Raw genomic sequence first — 25,999 nt, 5'->3', positions numbered from 1 at the left:
TGATCACAGAATTACATTTCTAAATAAAAAAATGTGAGCTTTAGAAAGAAGTCACACAAGAATAAACAAAATAACATATTTTTCCTCCAGCAAACTAACCTATGATTAATGCTTTTTTTTCTGGATATGACTTTTATATTATTAGAAGTTTGTGTGTGATTTTGTTATTTAAGTCTAAGTCAAGAAAATAGACTACCTTCCATTTATATTAGTTCTGTTATATAAAAAATGAATAGTAAAATCTATAGCCATTTAAACTGAAGCAAGGCTCTTTCTTATATTTTACATCATTGCATTTTCCTGTTGGTACTTGTCTTGGCTTCCTTTATGAATGATTTTAATTTTCTTGAAAAATCAATACCTGAGAATGTATTTGACAGTCATATAATCATAGTGGATGTCAAGTTGCCTATAGGGTAGTTTTTTTTTTTTTTTTGTCTTGTGTTGTCTGGATTATTTTTGGAGCTTAAAGAAGGCACACTAATGAATATACATTCTCTGAGTATCTTCTTTGAATAAGCCTGTTTTAGCAAACAATTTTATATTAGAATGCTTTCATCCCCTGAGGTTTAGAATATAAATTTAGAGGCTTAGAAAAGTAGATAACAATTTAGGAATTTGAAAACATAAAAAAAATCTTCATTCCCAAAATGTATCAGATTTGATTTTATATCAAATCCTCATTTTCCTTGATATTTATGTGCCTGTGACACTCCTTTAAATTACCTCCACCCTTGACTTTCTGGATATTATGAGTCTTTCAGTCTCTTTCTGGTTTTGTCTTTGTCTTGTGTTGCCTTTTCCTCTCGCATAAGCCCCTACCCAGAGATGACCGAGTTGGCTCCTTTAGAGCAAGGACCAAGTCTTTCTCATTATTGTTTCATACTGGGAACATAGTTTTTCACTGAATGTTAACTGAACTGGACACCTTTTTGTGGCATTCTACCCCTTTCTCCTAGTGCTTGGTGTGTTCATCAACTTCTAAAGTCTTAGCCACACCTACACACTGATGAGTCCAAATTGATTTGTACAGCTCTGAGCCTCAATTTCTTGACTATATTTGTGATTCAAGTTCATCCTCACAGTAACATACTATTTCTTTCTATTTATCTTTTTAAGACTCAGATTGTTATCATGTCATTGCTTATTAAGAATTACAGGGATTTCCAATGTCTTCCTATAGCTTCCAATAGCCTCATAAAGTGAAACCTCTTATGCTAGTCTTTCAAAGGGTTCTATCAACTCCATACCTCATTTATGTCTTTTCTCATTGTGCTCTCTGTATCTGATTTCCTCTGCTCCCTCAAAGTCATATTTTCAGCTCACAGTGATCTGTCCTGTTCTTATATCCCATTGTGTTTATAGTAATCATGTCAAAATTAAGCAGCTCATTATATTCTGATTATTCTTCTGTATTCATCTAGATTGTATATCATTTTATGTCAGAACTATGTGGTACACTTATTCTGAGTTCCTCATAGGAGCTAGCACAATTTTGGCTGAATTATCAAGTTAAAAAATTACTTGTTTAAAATTTTCAACAGTCTTCACTAGAGAATAGAGACCACAAGCTTAAATGTAATTTTTTAGTTCTAGCAATCTAACACTTTTGATAAATGCATATACCACCTTTCAATGTCTAGTATTTAGAGCAGCACTTCTTAAACCTTAGTGTGCATGTGTATCACCTAGGGAAATTGTTAAAATATAAATTGTTTTCATAGAATTGCAGTAGCGTTTTGGATTCTGCCTTTTCTTTTTTTAAAATTATACTTTAAGTTCTGAGATACTTGCGCAAAACATGCAGGTTTGTTGCATAGGTATACATGTGCCATGGTGGTTTGCTGCACTCATCAACCTGTCATATAAGTTTTAAGCCCACATGCATTAGGTATTTGTTCTAATGATCTCCTTCCCCTTTACCCCCACCCCTGACAGGCCCCAGTGTTTGATGATGTTCCTTTCCCTGTGTCCATGTGTTCTCACTGGTCATCTCTCATTTATGAGTCAGAACATGCAGTGTTTGGTTTTCAGTTCCTGCATTAATTTGTTGAGAATGATGGTATCCAGCTTCATCCATTTTCCTGCAAAAAATAAAAACTCACTCTTTTTTATGGCTGCATAGTATTTTATGGTGTATATGTACCACATTTGCTTTATCCAGTCTATCATTGAAAGACATTTGGGTTGGGTTCAAATCTATTCACTATTGTGAATAGTGCTACAGTAAACATATGTGTGCATGTCTTTATAGTAGAATTATTTATAATCCTTTGAGTATATATGTAGTAATGGGATTGCTGGGTCAAATGGTATTTCTCATTCTAGATCCTTGAGGAATCACCACAGTGTCTTCCACAATGGTTGTACTAATTTAATTCCCACGAAACAGTGTAAAAGCATTCCTATTTCTCCACATCCTCTCCATCATCTGTTGTTTCTTGACTTTTTATTGTGGTTTTGATTTGCATTTCTCAAATGACCAGTGATGATGAGCATTTTGTCATGTTTGTTGGGAAGATAAATGTCTTCTTTTGAAAAGTGTCTGTTTATATCCTTTGCCCACTTTTTGATGGGGTTGTTTTTTTCTTGTATATTTGTTTAAGTTCTTTGTACATTCTGGATATTAGCCTTTTGCCAGATGGATAGATTGCAAAATTTTTCTCCCATTCTGTAGGTTGCCTATTCACTCTGATGCTAGTTTGAGCTCTTTAGTTTAATTAGATCCCATTTGTCAACTTTGGCTTTTGTTGCAATTGCTTTTGGTGTTTTAGTCATGAAGTCTTTGCCCATGGCTATGTCCTGAATAGTATTGCCTAGGTTTTCTTCTATGGTTTTGATGGTTTTAGGTAATATGTTTAAGTCTTCAATCTAGCTTGGGTTGATTTTTGTATAAGGTGTAAGAAAAGGGTCCAGTTTCAGTTTTCAGCACATGGCTAGTCAGTTTTCCCAACACCATTTATTAAATAGGGAATCCTTTCCCCATTACTTGTTGCTTGTTTTTGTCAGATTTGTCAAAGATCAAATGGTTGTAGATGTGTGGTGTTATTTCTGAGTCATCTGTTCTGTTCCATTGGTCTATGTATCTGTTTTGGTATCAGTGCCATGCTGTTCTGGTTGCTGTAGCAGCCTTGTAGTATAGTTTGAAGTCAGGTAGCATGATGCCTCCAGCTTTCTTCTTTTTGCTTAGGATTGTCTTCGCTATACGGGCTCTTTTTTTGATTCCATATGAAATTTAAAGTAGTTTTTTCTAATTCTTTGAAGAAAGTCAGTGGTAGCTTGATGGGGATAGCACTGAATCTATAAATTACTTCAGGGATATGACCATTTTCATGATATTGATTCTTTCTATCCATGAGCATGGAATGTTTTTCCATTTGTCTGGGTCCTCTCTGATTTCCTTGAGCAGTGGTTTGTAGTTCTCCTTGAAGAGGCTCTTCATATCCCTTGTAAGTTGTATTCCTAGGCATTTTATTTTCTTTGAAGCAATTGTGAACAGGAGTTCGCTCATGATTTGGCTCTCTGTTTGTCTATTATTGGTGTGTAGGAATGCTTGTGATTTTTGCACATTGATTTTGTATCCTGAGACTTTGCTAAAGTTGCTTATCAGCTTAAGAATTTTTTGGGCTGAAAGGATGGAGTTTTCTAAATATACAATTGTCATCTGCAAACAGAGACAATTTGACTTCCTCTCTTCCTATTTGAATACATTTATTTTCTTTCTCTTGCCTGATTGTCCTGTCCAGAACTTCCAATACTATGATAAATAGAAGCGGTGAGAGAGGTCATCCTTGTCTTGTGCCAGTTTTCAAAGAGAATTCTTCCAGCTTTTGTCCATTCAGTATAATACTGGCTGTGTTTGCTAAAATAGGTCTTATTATTTTGAGAGATGTTTCATTAATACCTAGTTTATTGAGTGTTTTTAGCATGAAAGGTGTTGGATTTTATTGAAGGTCTTTTCTGCATCTCTTGAGATAATCATGTGGTTTTTTTCATTGGTTCTTTTTATGCGAATAGATTACATTTACTGATTTGCATATGGTGAGCCAGCCTTGCATCCCAGGGATGAAGCTGACTTGGTGGTGGATGAGCTTTTTGATGTGCTGCTTGATTCGATTTGCCAATATTTTATTGAGGAGTTTGCACCAATGTTCATCAGGAATACTGACCTGAAATTTTCTTATTTTGTTTTTTCTCTGCCAGGTTTTGGAATCAGGATGATGCTGTCCTTATAAAATGAGTTAGGGAGGAGTCCCTTTTTTTCTATTGTTTGGGATAGTTTCAGAAGGAATGGTACCAGCTCTTCTTTGTACCTCTGCTGGAATTCAGCTGTGAATCTATCTGGTCCTGGGCTTTTTTTGTTGTTGTTGATTGGCTATTAATTACTACCTTAATTTCAGATATTGTTATTTGTTTATTCAGGGATTCAACTTCTTTGTGGTTTAGCCTTGGGAGGGTGTATGTGTTCAAGAATTTATCCATTGCTTCTAGGTTCTCTGGTTTATTTACGCAGAGGTGTTTAAAGTGTTCTCTGATGGTAGTTTGTATTTCTGTGGGATCAGTAATGATGTTCCCTGTATCGTTTTTTTATTGTGTCTATTTGATTCTTCTCTCTTTTCTTTTTTATTAGGCTGGCTAGTGATCTATCTACTTTGTCAATCTTTTCAAAAACCACCTCCTGGATTCATTGATTTTTTGAAGGATTTTTTTGTGTCTCTATCTCCCTCAGTTCTGCTCTGATTTTGGTTATTTCTTGTCTTCTGCTAGCTTTTGAATTTGTTTGGTCTTGCTTCTCTAGTTCTTTTAATTGTCATGTCAGGGTGTCAGTTTTAGATCTTCACCACTTTCTTATTTGGGTATTTAGTGCTATAAATTTTCCTTTAAACACTGCTTTAGCTATGTCCCAGAGATTCTGGTATGTTGTGTCTTTATTTTCATTGGTTTCAAAGAACTTCATTATTTCTGCCTTCATTTCATTATTTACCCAGTAGTCATTCAGGAGTAGTTTGTTCAGTTTCTATGTAGTTGTACAGTTTTGAAAGAGTTTCTTAATCCTGAGCTCTAATTTGATTGCACTGTGATCCGAGAGAGTATTTGTTATGATTTTCGTTCTTTTGCATCTGTTGAGGAGTGTTTTACTTCCACTTATGTGGTTGATTTTAGAATAAGTGCTATGTGGTGCTGAGGAGAATGGATATTTATTGATTTGGGGTGGAGAGTTCTATAGATATCTGTTAGATCTGCTTGGTCCAGAGCTGACTTCAAGTCCTGAATATCCTTATTAATTTTCTGTTTTGTTGATCTGTCATTAATATTGACAGTGGGGTGTTAAAGTCTCCTATTATTATTATGTGGGAGTCTAAGTCTCTTTGCAGGTCTCTAAGAACTTGCTTTATGAATCTGGGTGCTTCTGTGTTAGGTGCATATATATTTAGGAGAGTTAGCTCTTTTTCTTGCATTAATCTGTTTACCATTTATGTAATACCCTTCTTTGTCTTTTTTGATTATTGGTTTAAAGTCTGTTTTATCAGAGACTAGGATTGCAATCTCTGCTTTTTTTTAATTTTATTTTTTCTTATTTTGCTTTCCATTTGCTTGGTAAATCTTCCTCCTCCCTTTGTTTTGAGCCTGTGTGTGTCTTTGCACATGATATGGGTCTCCTGAATACAGCACATGATGGGTCTTGACCCTTTATCCAATTTGCCAGTCTGTTTTTTTTTTAATTGGGGCATTTAGCCTATTTACATTTAAGGTTAATATTGTTATGTGTGAATTCGATCCTGTCATCATGATTGTAGCTGGTTATTTTGCACATTAGTTGATGCAGTTTCTTCATGTGTCATTGGTCTTTATATTTTGGTATGTTTTTGCAGTGGCTAATACCAGTTTTTCCTTTCCATATTTAGTGCTTCCTTCAGGAGCTCTTGTAAGGCAGGCCTGGTGGTGACAAAATCCATCAGCATTTGCTTGTCTATAAAGGATATTATTTCTGTTTCGCTTATAAAGCTTAGTTTGGCTGAATATGGAAGTCTAGGTTGAAAATTCTTTTCTTTTAGAATGTTGAATTTTGGCCCTCACTCTCTGCTGGCTTGCAGGGTTTCTGCAGAGAAATCCACTGTTAGTCTAATGGGCTTCCCTTTGTAGGTAACCTGATCTTTCTCATTGGCTGCCCTTAACATTTTTTCCTTTGTTTCAACCTTGGGGAATCTGATGATTATGTGTCTTAGGGTTGCCCTTCTCGAGAACAATCTTAGTGGTTGGTGTTCTGTGTATTTCCTGAATTTGAATGTTGGCTTGTCTTGATAGATTGGGGAAGTTCTCCTGGATAATATCCTGAAGTGCATTTTCCAACTTAGTTTCATTCTCCCTGTCACTTTCAGCTACAGCAATCAATCATAGGTTTGATCTTTTCACATAGTCTCATATTTCTTAGAGGCCTCGTTTGTTCCTTTTCATTCTTTTTTCTCTTATCTTGGCTTCACACTTTATTTCATTAAGTTGATCTTTAATCTCATATCCTTTCTTCTGCTTGATTGATTTGGCTATTGATATTTGTGTATGCTTCACAAAGTTCTCGTGCTGTGTTTTTCAGCTTCATCAGGTCATTTACGTTCTTCTCTAAAATGTTTATTCTAGTTAGCAGTTTCTGTAACCTTTTATCAAGATTTCTGAGCTTCCTTGCTTTGGGTTAAACATATTCCTCTAGCTCAGAAGAGTTTGTCATTACCCACCTTCTGAAGCCTACTTCTATCGAGTTTGTCAAACTCATTCTCTGTCCAGTTTTGTGCCCTTATCTGAAAGGAGTTTAGATCATTTGGAGGAGAATAGACATTCTGGCTTTTGGAATTTTCGGCATTTTTGTGCTGGTTTTTCCTGAGCTTCATGGATTTATCTACCTTTGATCTTTGATGCTGATGGCCTTTGGAAGGGGTTTTTGTGTGGGCATCCTTTTTGTTAATGTTGATGTTATTGCTTTCTTTTTGCTAGTTTTCTTTCTAAAAATCAGGCCTCTCTTCTGTAAGTCTGCTGGAGTTTGCTGGAGGTCCATTCCAGACACTGCTTGCCCATGTATCACCAGCGAAGGCTGCAGAACAGCAAATATTACTGCCTGCTCCTTCCTATGGAAGCTTCATTAAAGAGGGTCACCCACCAGATGCCAACTGGAGCTCTCCTGTATGAGGTGTCTGTCAACCCCTGCTGGGGTGTGCCGCCAGTCAGGAGGCACAGGGGTCAGGGACCCATTTTAAAAGGCAGTCTGTTCCTTAGCTGAGCTTGAGCACTGTGCTGGGAGATCTGTTGCTTGCTTACAGAGCCAGCAGGCAGGAATGTTTAAGTCTGCTGAAGCTGTGCCCACAACTGCCCCTTCCCCCAGGTACTCTATTCCACAGAGATGGGAGTTTTATTCGTAAGCCCCTTACTGGAATGCTGCCTTTCTTTCAGAGATGTTATGCCCAGTGAGGAGGAATCGAGAGAGGTAGTCTAACCACAGCTGCTTTGCTACACTGCAGTGAGTTCCACCCAGTCCAAACTTTCCAGTGGCTTCCTTAACACTGTAAGGGGAAAACTGTCTACTCAAGCCTCAGTAATGTCAGATGCCCCTCCCCACACCAAGCTCAATCATCCCACGAGGACTTCAGACTGCTGTGCTGGCAGTGACAATTTCAAGCCAGTGGTTCTTAGCTTGCTGGGCTCCATGGTAGTGGGACCCACTGAGTGAGACAACTTGGCTCCCTGGCTTCAGCTCCCTTTCCAGGGAAGTGGACAGTTTTGTCTCTCTGAGGTTACAGGCACCTCTGGGGTACAAAAAAAAACCTCCTGCAGATAGCTCAGAGTCTGCCCAAACTGCCATCCAGTTTAGCTTGAAACCCAGGGCCCTGGTGTCATAGGCACACAAGGGAATCTCCTGGTCTGCAGGTTATAAAAACTGTGGGAAAAACATAGTATCTTAGCTGGATAGGACAGTTCCTCATGCCTTCCCTTGGCTAAGGGAGGGAGTTCCCTGGCCTTTTGCATTTCCTGGGTGAGATGATGCCCTACCCTGCTTCTGCTTGCCCTCTGTGGGCTGTACTCACTGTCTAACAAGTCCTAATGAGATGAACCAAGTACCTAGGTTAGAAATGCAGAAATCGGCCACCTTCTGTGTGGTCTCACTGGGAGCTGCAGACCAGAGCTGTTCCTATTTGGCCATCTTGCCAAATCTCCTGGGTTCTGTCTCTTCAATAAGCTACTAGATAGTGCTGATGCTCCATGTCTACAAACCATATGTTAAGTAGTAAGGATGTAGAACATTTTACTTTCTAAAAAAACATGATTTCATTATTTTTGAAATTATTCTCTTCTTCTGCATAGTCAAATTTAAGTCACATTTGGAAAAAAATAAGTTTCTCTGACAAGATCATGTAAAACATGACATGTTCCCATTGAATATGTCATTTCTGTTAAAGATGTTTGTTTATGGTATCATTTAAGTAGTAAGAGATTCTGCAAAACTTTATTTTTCATTTTGTATATGGAAAAAATATTTTCACATTTCTACCAAAAGCATTTAAAACCTTGTTTTTATTTTTATTTTATTATTATTTTTTTAACGTGAAAACCAAATAGAAGGGATACAAACAGTCAAAACAAGAAAGCAAATTTGGACCACCTTGTGCACTTGAGGAACATGCTGAGCCTCAGGGTGCACCACAATGCACAAATTAATAAAAAAAGTATGAAAGTACCAGTTTTCACCCATCAAATCAGCACAAGTCCACTTTTGTGGTGGTGGTTAGTGCTGGTGACAGTGCAGTGGCGCAGCCCTTCTGGGGGTGGCTGGTGGAGGTGTGCATCAGCTCTACATCAGTGGAAAGCAATTTGGCCATGCTTACCATGAACACTCTCTTCTGTTGCCGTGACCCAACAATTCCCCTTCTAGAAAAAGAAAAATATCACAAAGAAACCAGAAAGTCACATTTATGTAACTCTCTTCACAGTATAATTTATGACAAGGAAAAAAACTGAAACAACCCACTTTTGTAAGAACAGAGATGCTAAACTAAATACAGTGACCCAGGTTATAGATCAGCAGCGTTTCAGAGAAAAAAAAAAAAAGCCCAAAAACTTTGTGTATCATCATGTCTACAAATGTTTTCCGGTGTATGGTGGTGATCTTCATTCACATTATTACATTTATTTAATAAAACAATTTTAGGGGCCTATTAAATATAAAGCATGCCAGTAAAGACATATCTACTAAATATACTTCATGTTAAGAGAGATTTAACTAAGAAAATTCTAAGGTTTTGGTGGAAGGGACAATGCCTTATATTTCTTGTCATTCTTGTCATTTTGTAGAATGCTGGGCATTTGGTGAACTCGATAACTACTTACTAGTATTTTCTTCTGTTACCCTCATTTTCTTTTATAGTAGAGAAAATGTAGTATTCATCATTGTAGTTTCAAATAGTAATTGTGCAGAAAATATTTCAAGTAGAGTATTTGTCTTAACTCTGAGTCCTGGCAAGCAGAAAGTATATTCTTGTATTTGATGCTGAGTGATTATAGCAATATTTCTTTATTGCTGCAATCTAATGATGCCAGTCCATTTGATAGGTAAGAGTGTTATGGTGTGGCATTTAGCCTATGTAACCTGAATTCCTGTATTCATCTTAATTTGTAAGTATATTCTTCTGCTAAAATAAATCCATCATGTTCAGTTTCAAATTTTAAGTAGATTACCTACATGTATATAAGGAAACATGTCACAGGAAATGTTATTCGAATTTTTTAACAGCAATGAAATTTGGATCATGAGTTCAGTATCTGGATGAAAATCTATCATCAGGGATAATTTAGTAAGCATAAGACACAAAGAGTATTAAGATTCTAAATTTTGAAGTTCTAGAATTGCATATGCCTTTTTTGAATATTTTAGAAATATTTCATTATTTTATAGTGTTATTTTAAAAAGAAACTTTGTTTGCAATCAGTAGACTTCAGAACTAGACTTTTATTGAATTTTATTTGGAACTTGAAGAAAGCTTACATTAATAATTAATTACAATTATACTAGTACATTTTTGATATTGTAATGGGTAATCTTATTAAAATTAATAAAGCTAGAATTAGGCCCCGAAAATGTTTAATGACAAATTGAATGCAACACATATGATAAGTGGGAAAACATTTTATTTGACTTTGAAACAGATCATTATTGCATATCAAAGATAAACTAGTGATTTGCTAGTGCAACATAATTTCCATTATCTTGAAGTATAATCATGCTAGGCAGTAAATTTTTCAGTGCTTGAATTTTTTTTCTGCTTCAGTTTTTCTTTAGTAATATTTTGCTTACTCTGTCTGCTAAGATTTTCCTTGACCGAGCCTTCCTTTTCTAGAAGAATCAGTATTTCTTCTGAGAAGGATAGGATGACTGCCAGCACCATTCATTTACTTGTTGCTTTCTTAGTGGCAGGAACTAACTCTGTGAATAGCAGATTTAATTCATTCTTCCTTGACAACTAGCTCTCTTTCCTCCTGTGTTGATTACAAATTCCAGGCTTTATCTTTGTTATTTGTAACACCTTTCCTCTGGTGAAACTTATTTTCAATTTCTTTGGGTCCTGAGAAGGATCTATTAATCTACTTCCTAAAAATTTCTCTATTTTCCAATTGGATTTTAAAAAATTAACACCTACTCAGTTTGATTTTTTAAAATATTGTGTAACTTGACCCTTATATTTAAACAGATATTAAAGTTTGTTTTCTTATCTCTGTATTGTGTGGTTTTAAATGTAACCCAGGTCTAGATACAGAGTAAGTACTTACCATAACTTGGTTGAATCATACTTACTAAACTTTGAAAATTTAGGTTTTCTGATATTTTATTCACTTTGGAATCTGTTTGCTCTTTATTATAAATAGCACATGGTATAGCACATTATGTTTAAAGCATATTTTCACAAATTTAGAACCAAGGTAATAATTGTATTTCCTGAGGTAAATTTCTTGAGGTAAAGGCTCAGTTTAGGAGAAAAAAAAAAAGATGAAAAACTGAACAGCATTATGACCTGTGCTATAAACATAAAGAAACTAGATTATCTTCAGCAAAAATGGGAAATATAATATTTCAAAACCCAGATTTCAGAGCCAAACTCTAGTTCCATGAATCTGTGACAAACTCCAATCGCTGCTGGTTTCTTCCTATGATTTGTTCTAGATTAGGTTTTTTAACATTGTCTTAAGATAATATTTCAAATGTTCACTGTCTCCTTAAGCCTCTGAAAACCTTCTAATTTTATCACTCTCAAATTCCTATACCTGGCCTGATTTTTTCACATTGGTATTTCTTGTGTGCTTTCTATATATCAGACCCTATACTGAGAAGTGAAGATACAATGATAAGCAAAAATAAACATAGGCCTTATTTCATTTGTACCTTAGGCAGGTGGAGGAGAGTTATTTAATTACAAAATTTATTTAAAATTGCAACTATAAACATCAACCATGACCTAAATGCAAAATCCAGTTATACTTTTAAAATTTTTATCTTCTTTTTTTCTTGGAGTCGCTTTTGTCTTGTCTTCTGTAATTCTACTGATTCTGACCTTTTGTCTTTGATCACAACTCAGTCTCTTGTGGCGGCTGCTGTCTCCCAGAGTATCTTAAAACATTGGGCCTCAGTTTCTGTATTTCCATGTCTTACTCCTTCACAAAGCTTTTAGTTGTCTGTGAACCTATAATACCTTGAAGGTACAGACCTTGGTTTTAAAATTAATTAATTAATTAATTAATTAAGACACAGAGAATTAAAATAGATAAAGAAAAAAGTCAAGGGAAATCATTATGCTGTTGGCAAATATAAAGAGCTAAATGAAATTAGATAGAGCTATTTCTGTTAAATGAGAGTAAAATGCAAATTAATAGCAAGGTCATTTCAAAAGGCATAGCACTTCTGAAAGAAGAAAGAAAAAGAAATGGAAGAAGGAAGAGAGGAAGGAAAATAAAAAGAAAGGGAGAAAGGAAAGAAAGGAAGGATAAAGGAAGGAAGGGGAAATAGTGAGAAAGACATGGTATGTAAAACTCAAATGAAAATTCCTTTCTGAATAAAATTTACTCCCCATAAAGTAAGAATATCTTCTGCCTTAGAGAAGTTTTGCAAGATATAATAAAATCAATCAATTAAGAAATTAAATGTAAAAGGAAGTTGTAGAAGTAAGGAATAAATTGAAGCCCTAAAATCATTATAGCATTTATACATCGGTATTTCTTATGTAAAATGATAAAAATGATAAAGATACTATTTTTTATTACCTTCTCTTCCTTAGCCCATCTTGAATGTGACTGGAGAAGTCACTCCCCTTTAAAAAAACTTTTGATATTTTTATCTGACTTCTTGTTTAACAATTCTGTCTTCAAACCTTTTTTCTATCTTAGTCCCATAAAAGAAAATTTATTTTGAAACCAACTCAAAGGTTTAGACTCAGAAGATTCCAATTTAAAAATTTTACCATGTAAGAAGCATTTATAAGTATTAAAATGCTTGAAGCCAATCATCTTATTAACCAAAAAGTGACTGAGTCAGGTCTCAATCAATAGAGATTATCTAGCCAACGTTAAGGATATTAAGGATGTACCTGGGGTGGAAAAACAAATAAACAAACACAAACAAAAGTCACAGGAATATCTGTGACCTGTGCTTTTTCCGAAGAGGGTTTTGGGAATTTCAGTATTTAAAGGGGAAAGAGCAAGCAGGAGAGACAAAAAGGAGGCACAATAGGAAGTGAGGCAAGTAAGACTCATCAGAGCCTTCTTGTGAGGTTCTGATTAGCCTCAGTAAATCTACATTTTACATGTGAAAAGAGGGAGTAGAGGAAAAGATCGATTATGCATTCATAACAGGGTAGGCAGAGGAATGATTTCTGGTCTTGTCCTTGTCTTAAACCTGTGAAGTTAAGCTGGTAATGGATATTGTCAGTGTGAGATTCAACAAAACTAGATTTTAGAACTAGTTTATAGAAAGAATATGTATCCTGAAAGATTTAGGGGCTCACAAGATATTTCCCTGTGAGTAATTTGTGAGAGAGGCCATATGGGGAAGTATGTGGCCTCCTGTCATTGTGGGAAACTGACTTATGGATGAAGCTATGACAAAGGGTTGTGAAATTACAGCTATATGTTTGAGAACAAAAAGAAGGCAGTATAGTGTGACTCAGTTCCCAAGCTTAACTTTCCCTTTGGCATAGTGAGCTTAGAATCCTGTGATTCTGTTTTCTTTCACATTCTCCCCATCCTCAAAATCTTTCAGAGAAAACTTTAAAGAAGAAAATGAGTCTCTAGGTCATGGATTTGGTCTGATTGCTTAAGGCTAGGAAAGGTTCATCCCAAGGAGGTCATGATGTCTTATGTCTCACAGAGAAGAATGGAGGGAGGAAGGAAAACATGGAGAAAAAAAGGAGATCAAGGCCAAATTTTAACAACAAAGGGAAAGCAATTCTGGAAACAGATTTAGGTTATGCTACCACCTCCTCATTCAGAGCAATTCTTTGGGCAATCATCATTTTAATCACTTAGTTCTATGTTGACTCTGTTGTATATCTGGAGCAGTTGATAGACTCGTTTTTTCAGCTGAAGCATTTTCAAATTTTAGCAGCAGTCTGACAGATTTTTCTGTGTTGCAGTTTCAATCAGATGTTGAAGTAAACTTTCTGAAAAGTCTATATATCAGTAGGCAGGCACAAAGGCAGTTTCAGTTTCTAGTGATTTCAAGTCAGAAAAATGTGAGAAAAAAGTGAAAATGTTAGTTTGGAGGCTTGTAGATAATAGAGAATTCAGGATTTAATCTGAATTGTAGACAAATAATAACAACTAAGAAATAGTGGACAAGGCTAGAATCTAATAAAAGATGTACAATAGTTAATTCTTAAACAATATTTTTCCCTCTCTCTAGTTCCTCATTTCTATGAAAAACAAATCATAATAGGACCAATTTATTTGCAAAATAAGTTTTAATCTTAGTATATTTGGCCTGATTAGTTGCACAAAATACAGCAAGAATAATTATTGTTCATATAGGTTCTTTTACATTGGTTTTGTTTTAACTTTTTTATAACCTCAGGTTAGACCTTTTAAAAGCCTCTTGCAGTTAGCAAAGCTAAGGATTTATCTGTGCCTGCAAATACCTGTATGAATTGGGTTATTTTCTCTCTACTTGAGGTTCAAAAATAACTTGGGGTTCCTAGGCCTGTCAGAAAGTGAGGTGCTTTACTTATGACAGGTCATGAACATTGTAAAAGGAATTGCATAAATAAATACAGTTTCTGTATTTCCATGTCTTACTCCTTCACAAAATTCATATACAATAGGCTTTGGTCACCTCTACAAAGTCAGCTTAAATTCCCCAAAGCAGTCCAATCATATCTGAAAATATTCCATCCTAGTCAAAGCCTTGGTAAAATAACCAGCATCTCTAACTGTGTCCTGCTACAAAAGAAAACAGATTCTAATTGAACTTATGCAAATAACTATATTGCCGTAATTTAAGAATACTCACAAATGGTTTTCAAATTCTGGAGAAATCAGAGAGGAAGAAATATGCCTCAAATTTTGCTCACAAGAGCATACCTCACTCAAATTGTTGTAAGCTATAAACAGCTCAAAAGAAAGAAATGTATAATTGACTCTAGAAAAAAAAAAACAAAAAAAAAAAAAACAAAAAGAATCCCAAAATTTCAAACAAGTCATAAAAAATTATTTCAGCCTTCTATTAGTTCAGTCCCATGCAGTTAACTCCCGTTTTACCCAGTATTGGGCCAGCAATCCTCACAAACACATCTGCTCTCCAATGAGAATCCCAGAAGTTTTCTCTCTAGTCCAATGGCACAATCTCGAAAGTTATAAACCTGCATTCAAGAGCACCTGTCAGAGTTATTTCCATAAACTTCCTTAAGGAAGCAAGATGTGGATTGCAGCTGATTATAAATTTGAGAAGAATCAAAGTAAAACAGTAATTGTCTGTGAGTGACAAAAGTCTTGGAATAGCCATAGCTGCTAAAGACACAATTCACAAGGAAGATTATTTCTGTGGAATACAATAATTTAACGTAATAGTCATAATTATTTCTGATAACATCTATTAAGACATACCAGAATTATGTGAATTTCATATAATTTTGGAACATATATTAATGACACATACACATAAATATAACCCAAAGAAAGTTAAACACCATTTCACATTTAACAATTATTCTGGTATGATTTTAACATACCAATGAAGATGAATATGTCTGTCTTGGACTTTAGTAGCCCTAATATCCAAAAAGTTAGCTTGAGGCCAAAAGAATAAATTAAGAATTTGGAAAGGTATCAAATATCGAAGGCTTAAAACACTTGATATCATAAACTAGAGTCACAGATAACTGTAAAATAAGTCATTTATTTAATCAAAGTGACCATTCAAATATTTTGAAAAGCAAAAACCTTTACTCTTTGGTAGAGAGGAGATTTAGTTTCACAAATAATCTTAAAACTTAATAAAGACAGCTAAAAAGGTAAATTTAATCTGTTTCTCTCTTCCTTTTTTTTGTTGTATACTCAAGGTAAATAAAAATCTTAGAACAGATGCTGGAGAGGATGTGGAGAAATAGGAACACTTTTACACTGTTGGTGGGAGAGGAAATTAGTTCAACCATTGTGGAAGACAGTGTGGTGATTCCTCAAGGACCTAGAAATAGAAATTCCATTTGACCCAGCAATCCCATTAGTGAGTATATATCCAAAGGATTATAAATCATTCTACTATAAAGACACATGCACTTGAATGTTCATTGCGGCACTATTTACAATAGCAAAGACCTGGAACCAACCCAAATGCCCATCAATGATAGACTGGACAAGGAAAATGTGGCACTATACACCATAAAATACTATGCAGCCATAAAAAATGATGAGTTTGTGTCCTTTGTAGAGACATGGATGAATCTGGAAACAATCATTCTCAGCAAACTGACATAAGAACAGAAAATCAAACACTGCATGTTCTTACTCATAGGTGGGAACAATGGGAACACATGGACACAGGCAGGGGAGCATCACACAGTGAGGTCTGTTTGGGGGGACTAGGGAAAGGACAGTTGGGGATAGGGAGGTTGCGGAGGGATAGCATGGGGAGGATGCCAGATATAGGTGACAGGAGGATGGAGGCAGCAAACCACCTTGCTGTGTATGTACAATAATCCTGCATGATCTGCACATGTACCCCAGTATCTAAAGTACAATTTAAAAAAAAAAGTCCAAAAACATAATACAAAAAGCTGGTTCAAAGCGAAAACCAAATTTTACCTTTGCATTGTGTATTATTAACATGAAAGTTAATATTAAGAAATCCATCCACTTTTGTACCACATTTTCCCTATCCAGTCTATCATCGTTGGGCATTTGGGTTGGTTCCAGGTCTTTGCTATTGTAAACAGTGCTGCAGTGAACACTTGTGTGCATGTGTCCTTATAGTAGAATGATTTATAATCCTTTGGATATATACCCAGTAATGGGATTGCTGGGTCAAATGGGATTTCTATTTTTAGGTCCTTGAGGAATCGCCACACTGTCTTCCACAATGGTTGAATTAATTTACACTCCCACCAACAGTGTAAAAGTGTTCCTATTTGTCCACATCCTCTCCAGCATCTGTTGTCTCCAGATTTTTTAATGATCGCCATTCTAACTGGTGTGAGATGGTATCTCAATGTGGTTTTGATTTGCATTTCTCTAATGACCAGTGATGATGAGCATTTTTTCATATGTTTGTTGGCCTCCCATACACCATGGAATATTACGCAGCCATCAAAAACGATGAGTTTGCATCCTTTGTAGGGACATGGATGAACCTGGAAACCATCATTCTCAGCAAACTGACACAAGAACAGAAAATAAACACCACATGTTCTCACTCATAGGTGAGTGTTGAACAATGAGAACACCTGGACATGGGGAGGGGAGCACTACACACTGGGGTCCATTGGGGGAATATGGGGGAGGGATGGGGGGTGGGGAGGTGGGGAGAGATAGCATGGGGAGAAATGACAGATACAGGTGAGGGGAAGGAAGGCAGCAAACCACACTACCATGTGTGTACCAATGCAACAATCTTGCATGTTCTTCACATGTACCCCCAAACCTAAAATGCAATTAAAAAAAAAAGAAATCCAACCACTTTTAATTAGTTTGATCACAAGGTAAGATTTTTGAAAACCTTTTGTAACCTCTTACAATATTTCCTATTCTTTTTTCCAACTTTGTATGTCTTCCAACAAGAACCTCATGAGGGTGTCAACTGAACGGTGGTTTTGGCCCCAGGCAACAAAGATTCATGGATGACCTGATGTCATTCTTGCAACTTGGACAATCTTTGTGTGACTCCTCTATTTTCTGCTTACTCAGGCTTGCATATCTAACTTTCATGTGTCTTTTCTCTACTTTTTCTTTAACTCAGTCATCATTTCTACTTCCTCATATGTTCAGCTTGTTTTCAACTGTTCAGCTCTTACTCTACCTTATATTATTTCTGTGTTTATTCACCCTCAGATCTTTCTGCAAAACATTAAAAAGAATCAGTATTTTCTGGTTCAAATTTGAGAGATAATTGAATAGTGTATGTTTGTTTTTTTTCTGCCAGCTTTGAAGTGCCTTGCCTATCAATGAATGTGCTGCTTTGGAACATAAGCAATGGCTGCCTGAGGCTATGGTATCAGCAGGGACTTTGTGTGGGATAATTACCCTTAAAAGGGGCTGGGGCTATGACAGGTGCTGATACTGACATATCAAGTATAATTATATTCTACCTTGAAAGGTGCTGACAGTTTCCATTTCAGAATCATTTTGGGGCATATTCTGTATTAAAGCTTTTAGTGTCTGAGAATAAAGGGTTTTGAGGAGTCCATGTGGTACATTGGTGTTGACCTTTTTTCTCCAGCTGTGTTACCATTATTACTGTGTTGCTTAGCAACTCAAGCATTATTTCTAAACCTAATATTAACTTGAAATACATTAGAAATGGAAAGTATAGAAATGTGACTGTTAGGTATATTGCTATTGTTTCAAATTACTGTCAGCATAACATGATATTATAAGACAAACCATACAAGATAGAATATTTCTTGACATTTCAGATTTAATATAAAGGATAAAACTAACATTGAGGCACTTTAATTAATAGTAATAAAATATAAGGCAACAGATAGCCTTTCAATCAGCTTTTCACATCCCTAATCTAAATAACTTTTCCCAAAAGGAAAAGCAAAACAAAACCCTGAATTATGTATTTTTTCTTCTTTGAAATTATTCAGAAAGGCAGAAAGATATAACATTTTTTTTTGAGTAGTACAATGACATAATCATCTTAATGACCCTTATTATTCCACTTTTCAAAATTTAGGCAATGCTTTGCAAAAGGATTGTTTAAAAAGAAGCAATAGCTCCCAGCATTTATGAAGGAAAAATGGGTTACAGAGGGACACATTAATTACTCCATCAATATCATTCATTAAAAACCTATCCTCTAGGCACTATGCTATAATATTTATTAACAAGACGGAAAGATATTAGCCAAAATAAGAGATGTATTGAGCTAGTGTTTATATTGCCAGTTGTGAAAAACTAGGTGTGGAGAATTTACATTAGACCTGTATGATCATCAGACAAGGTGACTTACACCTCTAAACACAGCATTTTGGGAGGCTGAAGTGAATGGATCACTTGAGCCTAGTAGTTTGAGACCAGCCTGGGTGACATAGTGACACCTTGACTCTACAAAAAGTTTTAAAAATTGGCCAGTTGTGGTAGCATATACCTGTAGTCTCCCAGGTACTCAGGAGTATAAGGTGGAAGAATTGTTTGAGCCTGGAAAGTTGAGGCTGCAATGAGCCATGATCATGCCACTGCACTCCAGCACTGGGTGACACGGCAAGACCCCATCTCTCTTAAAAAAAAAAAAGACCACTATGAATGATTGCCAAACAGTTTTTTTCCTTTAAGATAGAGTCTCACTCTGTCACCCAGGCTGGAGTCCTAGAGTGCAGTGGTGTGATCTTGGCTCACTGCAACTTCCACCTCCCAGGTTCAAGTGATTCTCTGGCCAAACATTTAATGACTTTTTCTTACTATGAAAATAAACACTGACTCATATGTCTCAAAATGGAAAAGATTCAGGAAATGTGTGTGGGCCTTTGAAAACTAGACATTGAATCCAAAGAGAAATGTCACATTTCTTCCTTGCCTTTTAATGAAATCTCTACTATCCAGAGTTAGTGAAAGGGCCCTTAGAGCAGTAGCTTTTAACTTTGGGGGAGATTAGGACCACTTTGAAAATTTGACAAGAAGCATGTACTTTCTTCCTAGAAAAATGGTAAGTATATGAGTTGATGAATATGTTAGTTTTATTTAATTATTTCACATTATATACATTTAACATCTCCTTGTATCTCATAAATATATACAAGTATAATTTGCCAATTAAAACTTTTAAAGAACCAATACTAAAAATATTTTATAATAAAATTTCCAGAGTCAGTACAATTGAAGAAACCTATCCATTAAACTGGGAGAGAAAATTAGAAACTTTGATTCTAAAGAGTGATTTAGTGGATGGACTGGGGAATTGCCCAAGAAAGGGGTGTAACTGGAGGTGAAATGTTTCATTTAGAGTAGAGAGAATAAATAATGTTCCTTGAAGTTAGGGATTCCCTATAACCTAAAATTGTCTTTTCTTCTCAACCATTGCTACACCCTTCCTAATTTCTTGACAAGTGGCATCAAGACAAGACAAAACAATCAGGGATTTGAAAGCTGACCCTGCACCTATTTAGCTATGCGACCTTAGATAATCAATTAATCCCCATTAGCCTCAGTTTTCTCTTCTGTAAAATGGAACTAATACCTAATTCAGAAAGTTTTCATAAGAATTAAATTGGATAATATATGTAAAATTCAAAGCAAGCTCTCAAATAATACACATTATTTTATTTACTAACAAATACCAAAGTTTTATATCTTTGAATACAAATTTGAATTCTAATTTGTAGACACAGAATTATTCATCCAGAAATATGCTTAAGATAAAACAAAAGACATGTTTCAAATGAATATTTTTTTAAAGACTTCCCTAAGTGACCGATTGTTTGTTGATTATTTATTGATAAAGAAAATGAAATTGGTTTATACATTTGAGTTATAGTAATTAAATGGTAAAAAACTTGGCTGGAACAACAAAATTTTAACAAAGATATTTTAGGTGTCTAAAGACTGAGCTATCCTACCATATTTCTATAAACTTCTTCACATTATTAGTTTAAAATGACTTTTTATTTTAGAGGTAAGTTGTTTTTCAATTCTGATGCAATCCATTGTCAATATTGATCTTTAAGACTTCTTAATAAAAATAACAATAATATAGATTGTATATATTTATATTAATAAAATATTTTTAACATTTCAGAGTACAGATGATTCAGATATATCTGTCATTGCTCAGAACAAGAAATGCTTTGACAACGATATTGTTTGTTCTAAAAGTGTTTTGATTTCAGTTGGGGACACTGAAATTTACCTGAATGATACTCCTTACAAACAGGTTAGTGAATTATTTCTTTCAGGATCATTTGAACTTGTCCTGAGGATACTGAAAATAGAATAGAAATGATTTGGGCTACTTCTCTCTGTAAATGGTTAAGAGATCTACGTTGTTTTTTCTTTTTCATTTTGTGTGGCTTCAGTAAATTATGCTTGACTTCTCGCCTTACTTTTTACTTTCTTTCTCCATATTCCAATTCTTCCCTCTTGTTTTCATTCCTATAGTCTCCATTTGGGTCCTTGTAATCCTCATCTATTGCCTTAATTAGTTCAGATTAGTTCAATGGCTTCCAGATTAGACTCCTAGCTTCTAGTTTTAGTCTTTCACCTCTAATCCATCCTTGCATGGGTAGTTTTATTTGTATATGTACTTTTTTTTTTTTTTTTTTTTTTGAGACTGAGTCTCAATCTGTTGCCCAGGCTGGAGTGCGGTGGTATGATCTTGGCTTACTGCAACCTCTGCCTCCTGGGTTCAAGCAATTCTTCTGCCTCAGCCTCCCAAGTAGCTGGGATTACAGATGTGTGCCACCACGCCAGGCTAATTTTGGTGTTTTTAGTAGACAGGATTTTACCATGTTGTTAAGTTGGTCTCGCACTTCTGACCTCAAGTGATTCACCTGCCTCATCCTCTCCCAGAGTGCTGGAATTACAGGTGTGAGCCACTGTGCCTGGCCTTGCACATGTACATTTTTAATGGAAATCTAATATGTCACTTTGGTTCTTCAAGACTTTCAGATGCCTTCCCACTGCTCCAAGGCCTTGCCAATCTGGCTGTTACCCACCTCTCCAGCCTGCTCTTTCACCGCTTTCTGCTTTAAGCCCATATTCAAGAAGGTGGAGCATCTTATTTGTCCTTCATTAAAATTATTACTCCTTCCAGCATCTGTCTTTTTATTTAACTTATTCTTATGCAATATGTCTTATCATACCTCCTCCAGGGAGCTCCACCTCATATCCTCAAGCACCCTATTAGAACGTGTATCATACTTTAATCAAACTGCTTGTGAGGTTATCTTGCCCAATTGTTTCCAAGTTCTTGTTTCTTGTATTCTTGGAACCTGCCCAATTTAAAAGAATGAATAAATTTCATTCATTCATTCATTCATTCATTCATGTCATACATTTTTTTTTTTTTTTTTTTTTTTGAGACGGAGTTTCGCTCTTGTTACCTAGGCTGGAGTGCAATGGTGCAATCTCGGCTCACCGCAACCTCTGCCTCCTGGGTTCAGGCAATTCTCCTGCCTCAGCCTCCTGAGTAGCTGGGATTACAGGCACGCGCCACCATGCCCAGCTAATTTTTTTCTGGTATTTTTAGTAGAGACGGGGTTTCACCATGTTGACCAGGATGGTCTCGATCTCTTGACCTCGTGATCCACCCGCCTCGACCTCCCAAAGTGCTGGGATTACGGACCGTGCCCGGCCCATACATTCTTTTATAATGTTTACTGAATATCAAAACTTGCTAATTATTGGGGCTACAATGGTGAAATAATACTGTGCTTGCCTTTAAGAAGTTTCTGCTCAAGTGAGGCATACAGTCAGGTAAATAAGGATGTGCAGCATGGTGTCCTCTGGCAGGCATTTATGTAGGATAATTTGGGAACTCCTGGGAAGAACATGTAAAGCAACCCGGGGCACTTAGGGTGGTTGTTAAGAGCATAGACTTTAGAGTCACTCAGTACCAACTTGGAACCTCTGCTCCATCACCTACTTGCTGTGTAACTTTGGACAAGTTTACTTAACCTCTCCAAGCTGCAGCTTTCCCATCTGTAAATTTGGGAAGATTTTAGGATCTGTTTCTTTAGTTCGTGTGAGGATTGAAATGAAAATATAAATTAATGGATTTGAAGAAATGATTCTTCTGATCTCCTTTATCCTCCCTATTTTCGAAGGCTCAGATGACATGCTCTGGAGGAAATGATTTGCACTGAGTCTTAAAGGATGAGACAGCATTAGCTGACTGAAGAGAGGGAGTAGGGTGGCAATCAGTACAGAGGAATAAATCCACTCAATGGAGCAGAGCTGAGAGATGAAATGGCATGTTTGGCTAACTGCAGGTTGTTTAGATTGGTGGAAGCACACGATATAGGACAGTGTATGGAGAGAGTGGCAAAGAGATTCATTGAGGAGTTTCCTGATCATCTGCCTTTCAGGGGGCATGGGGTAAAGGCAATGGATTGAGGGGGCTGAGTCCAGACTATGGAAGCTCTTGAATGGTACAAGATATTTGAGCCTTATTTTATAGACAAGAAATTTTACAGCTAGAAAGTACTTGATTTGACAAATGGCCTTTAAAAACTGACCTATATTCTGAGATTTTTTTAGAACAGTGTTTTCTCTCAGTTTGGTCTACAAATCTTCATTAAAATCGTCTGAAATTTTTCTTGTAAGTCCTGGTTTCTGAGCCCTATTTCAGTAATTGGAATGGCTGATGTTGAAAACAAAATTGACATTGTTGGTGGTACCTGAAATTCTTGGGCACACTAAAGTTTGAGAACAATTACCTTAAAACGTAACTCATCTTTCAGTCAGAAACATTGAAACTAATTGGCAGCAATCAAACTTTGGACAAAACAGTTTCTACAGTCATGTTGACATGTTTTTAAAGTAATTACAGCAGTTTATCATAACCACCAACCTGATGACTATCTGGTTGCATTTATAACTGAAGGTTTTTTTCTGAAAACAAGGATGTTATAAAAAGAAATGAGAAAATAGTAAAGGGTCTTATAAAGACAGTTTAACACATTTGGTCACACATTTGGTGGTGATTACAACTCCACATAACTTTCAATTTCCAATTTTCACTTGTATGAAGGTGTTAATGGATCGCCTTTATATAGGCTGTATGACATAAGTTAATCTTTTTATGAAAAGGCATAAAGATAGTTTGACTCTAAAGAAATCCCCCGCAATATTTTTTTTCTCAAACATGAAAAGTGAAAAATAAGGGCTATTTATTTTATGGTAGATGAATCACCCATCCAGGGGAAGAAAAAAAAAAGCTCTATTATTTTTCATATGTAAATGTACAATTCTAATTTTATCAAATGTATAAGATATAAATATTTTGATTTATTTAAGCCATATTTTAAATATTTTAATTCTCCATATTTCTAACTTGCCTTACTAACATCGTTAGAGTTTGTTTAAAGTGCTCTAATTCTCATCTGAAGTGAAGACCTCTATTTTGGACAATTCATAATACCTCACTTTTCTAATGAGACATATTACTTACGAATCTGAAAAGTAAGACATATGGCAACTCCCTTTGACTGAAGAGGATTTTCTTGCAGTAAACTGCCCTAGCTAATGAAAATGAAGGATTTTATGTCTAAAGCCAAATAGAAAAGATGTACATTTGTGTCAGGATAACTAATGCAAAACTAAATTGAGCAAAAGAGAAACAATAAAGTCAAAGACAAGATGATAGAAAGATACTAAAAAGTGCAGTGGAAACAACAGAAGTAGGTTTTGTGGCAGAGACTAACTTTGGGGCAGGGCAAGCTACACAATTTGTTCAAAACAGGGAAAAAGTTTTATTTTCTTGTTTCTTGTTCTTTCTCGATATGTCATGGTGTTTTTTAAAGAATCATCATTGAATACCATGCTCACTCAAGCATAGGGATAGTTCTGAAGTGAGTGCACACCCTGTCAGTGCTGAGCACCCTCCTTGCCTTGTAATTCCAACTTGGCACTTAGATGTGCATACCTAAGTCCACCTAATCCTGCCTCTGTGCTGTCAGTGGAGTGAAGCAGTGGTCTCTGGGTGGCTGCAGAGAAGCAGGGACCTGAGAACCAATCCTGGGGAGGTTGGGAGGATAGCAGGAGATGTGAGACATGGCTTCAAGGCCCAGACTCATAATTCTTTGTCTCATTGAACTTCACTGACAAAACACTAATTCACAGCTAAAATTAGAATTTCAAGTTGGCAGTTACAGAATATGAAACCCCAAGTGGGGGGGTCCACTTCTGAGCAAGGGACAACCCGTACTCAGAAGAGCATTGCACTGTCCAAATGTCTACCAATCCAGCCTGTCTTGAGGATGAAAGTTCTGTTGGGGCAATCAGGGGAGGCCTCACAGAGGAGGGAGCAAATGGATCACAACTGCTGGGAATGAGGCCATGACACCAAGATCTGGGAGAACAGAGTTCCTAGCAGGAGGAACGCCAAGAGCACACTTGAGATGGGTAATAAGTAAATTTGAAGAACAGAAAGAGGGTCAGCATAGCTGAAGCCTAGTCAGTGAGTGTGGGGATTGGGAAGTTGAAGGATATGAAATCAGGGAGAGCCAGTTAACAAAGCATATGGTTGTATACAATATATACTGTTCTGTATAATATATTGTGCACCTGTTTTAAGTATGACCTTGGTCTAGGAGACTGAAAACTTCTTACGGATATGACAAAATTTATTTCATTTTCCCTTTGAAATATTTATTAAAAAGTCTACTGTAGTGCAGTATTTTCAAACTATGCTTTTGTTATTATTTGAAGGAGAAAAGTAACCAAAGAATTTTCTATCTTTTTCCTAATTTTTTGTTTCTGGCCAAATTTGTCTTACTTTGATGTTAACTGTGCATTTTTGAAGTTATTATATGAGTTAATTTCAAGGTCAGATTCAATATAACCATGTATAGCCCTTGCTCATAAAGAATATTGTGTATTCTTAATTTATGATAAAAGTATTCTAACATTTCCCGGTGTGTTCCATCTCTCGTTTCTTTCTGCTTTATCCTTTCTACTGCGTAAATTATCTTCTTTTAATAGACCAACCATGGTCTGCCACTTCCCTGTTTGAAAGCCTTTATTGACTACATTTTGCACATGTGATAATTACTTTGTATGGGTCACTTGGTTGCAAAAGGTCTCAGGCTATGATACATCATGTAATTCATGCTCTAACCTTTTGGTACTCTCCTTAGTTATGAATAAATCTTTGACTTTCTTGTCCCCATGTCTTGATTCAAGCCATTTCTTTTGTTTGGAAGGATTTCTTCTCCATTCTCATTCCCAAACCCCTATAGCTTGCTATGCATAATCTCTTGCAGATTAGTTCACATCCACTCTTTGCAAGGAGCCTTCCTGAGTCCCTCTGATGGTAATTCAACCCTTCCCACCCCAGTACACACATACAGTAGTTCCCCCTTATCTGTGAGCATTAGGTTCCAAGACCTCCAGTGGATGCCTGAAACCACAGATAGTAGCAGACCAAGTTGCCATCAATCAGAACACTTTTCTGTTCATGTCTTCTACCCACAAATTTAATGCCTTTTCCATCTTAACTAAGCACTTACCATGCACCGTGGTTGTCAATTTTGCAGTTTAATGTGCAGCAGCAAAACTAGCATGAATTTTTTTTCCTTCACAATTTCACAGGTAGAAGATTCAT

The 25,999-nt window shown here is 36.1% G+C and overlaps 1 protein-coding gene across 5 annotated transcripts in view; it reads left to right on the top strand.

Annotated features, from left to right (window-relative positions):
- OTOGL (otogelin like) overlaps positions 1-25,999 on the top strand; it is a 346,243-nt gene that overhangs the window by 235,119 nt on the left and 85,125 nt on the right. For all 5 annotated transcript variants that reach the window (XR_012518405.1, XM_074402509.1, XM_074402507.1 and 2 more), the window contains one exon: positions 20,474-20,608. Coding sequence is in view for 4 of the 5 variants with exons in the window: in XM_074402509.1 (XP_074258610.1) it covers positions 20,474-20,608 (135 nt within the window). In the remaining variant the exon portion in view is untranslated. The remainder of the gene's footprint in view (positions 1-20,473; positions 20,609-25,999) is intronic.

The sequence above is a fragment of the Saimiri boliviensis genome, chromosome 7 (genome assembly GCF_048565385.1).
Source record: "Saimiri boliviensis isolate mSaiBol1 chromosome 7, mSaiBol1.pri, whole genome shotgun sequence".
In the NCBI taxonomy this organism is placed as follows: domain Eukaryota; kingdom Metazoa; phylum Chordata; class Mammalia; order Primates; family Cebidae; genus Saimiri; species Saimiri boliviensis.
This window is presented reverse-complemented; position numbering and strand designations above follow the sequence as displayed.